Below are 1,092 nucleotides of genomic sequence, written 5' to 3'. Positions count from 1 at the left end.
CATAGGGACCCATAGAGACCCATAGATCCCTCCGTAGGGACCCAGAGGGACCCATAAAGACCCATAGAATCACAGAATGGCCTGAGTTGAAAAGGACCACCATGACCATCTCATTCCAAACCCCCCCTGCTATGTGCAGGGTCACCAACCGGGCTGCCCAAAGGCACATCCAGCCTGGCCTGGCAATGAGGGCGATGACTGAGTGCCCCCGTGGGGACCAGACCTCATTGCTCAGCAGCCACCCCAGCCCTTAGAGGGTGCTTCCCTCTTTTGTCCCGTCATTTCCCCATTCACGTGCCCAACTGGGCACCCATTGCAGGACCCAATAGGTTGCAGTGTGGGATCAAAAGGGGTGAAACGATTCGGGGATGCTGCCAGAGCAGTTTGGGGGGCAGATTGTGAGTGTGTGTCCTCAAGCCCCACACGTTTACCTCCCCTCCAACCCTGGTGGGCAGCCAGGAGCTGAGCCCAGCTTCAGGCTTGGCGTTTATCAGCCTCCCGTGGCCCCTGTGCGCGGTGGCGGTGACACGGGGTCCTGTGTTTGGGCTCAGGATGGAGTCACAGGGTGCAGCAGCGTTGGACAGACAGGCGTCATCCCGTTACTTCGCTGCCCTGGATTCCAGCGTGGGGGATCTGCGACAGCGAGCACAGAGCCTGATAGACAGACTGAACGACAGCCGCAAGGAGGACCACACCGTGATGAGCAGCTTCCGCGACAGCCTGCAGCTGAAGGTGCGCGCTGTGCTGGGGGGGGGGAGGCAGCGTCCGTTTGATGCGTTTAATCGCATTATTCCAACCGAATTATCCATGGTGCCGGGGGGCGGTGAGAGGAGGTGCCGCGGGGAAGCAGCCGCCAGCTGCAGAGCCTGGTGCGTGCTTACACCGGCTGCGACAGCGGGGGGCCCCCCGGCCCCTCCGGGGTGGCTGCAGCTGCCTCCAGCTCTGCTTCAGGGAGCAGAAGGGACGCCGACGGCCCCCCCCCCCCCCCCCGTCCCCGTCCCCACGCTGCTGCCGCCCGTGCTCGTTTGGCCACGCGCCTCGCTGGACTTCGCTCCTGCCGGCAATCCCCGCAGCCAGGGGATGGCGCCAGCA

General features: G+C 63.6%; 1 protein-coding gene across 1 annotated transcript in view; it reads left to right on the top strand.

Annotated features, from left to right (window-relative positions):
• SYCE2 (synaptonemal complex central element protein 2) overlaps positions 1-1,092 on the top strand; it is a 2,659-nt gene that overhangs the window by 804 nt on the left and 763 nt on the right. The window contains exon 2 of the mRNA XM_042894561.1: positions 552-732. Within this exon, the coding sequence (XP_042750495.1) occupies positions 552-732 (181 nt within the window). The remainder of the gene's footprint in view (positions 1-551; positions 733-1,092) is intronic.

The sequence above is a fragment of the Lagopus leucura genome, unplaced genomic scaffold, assembly GCF_019238085.1.
Source record: "Lagopus leucura isolate 7727_CA_CO unplaced genomic scaffold, USGS_WTPT01 33134-0_obj-0_obj, whole genome shotgun sequence".
NCBI classification, from domain to species: domain Eukaryota; kingdom Metazoa; phylum Chordata; class Aves; order Galliformes; family Phasianidae; genus Lagopus; species Lagopus leucura.
This window is presented reverse-complemented; position numbering and strand designations above follow the sequence as displayed.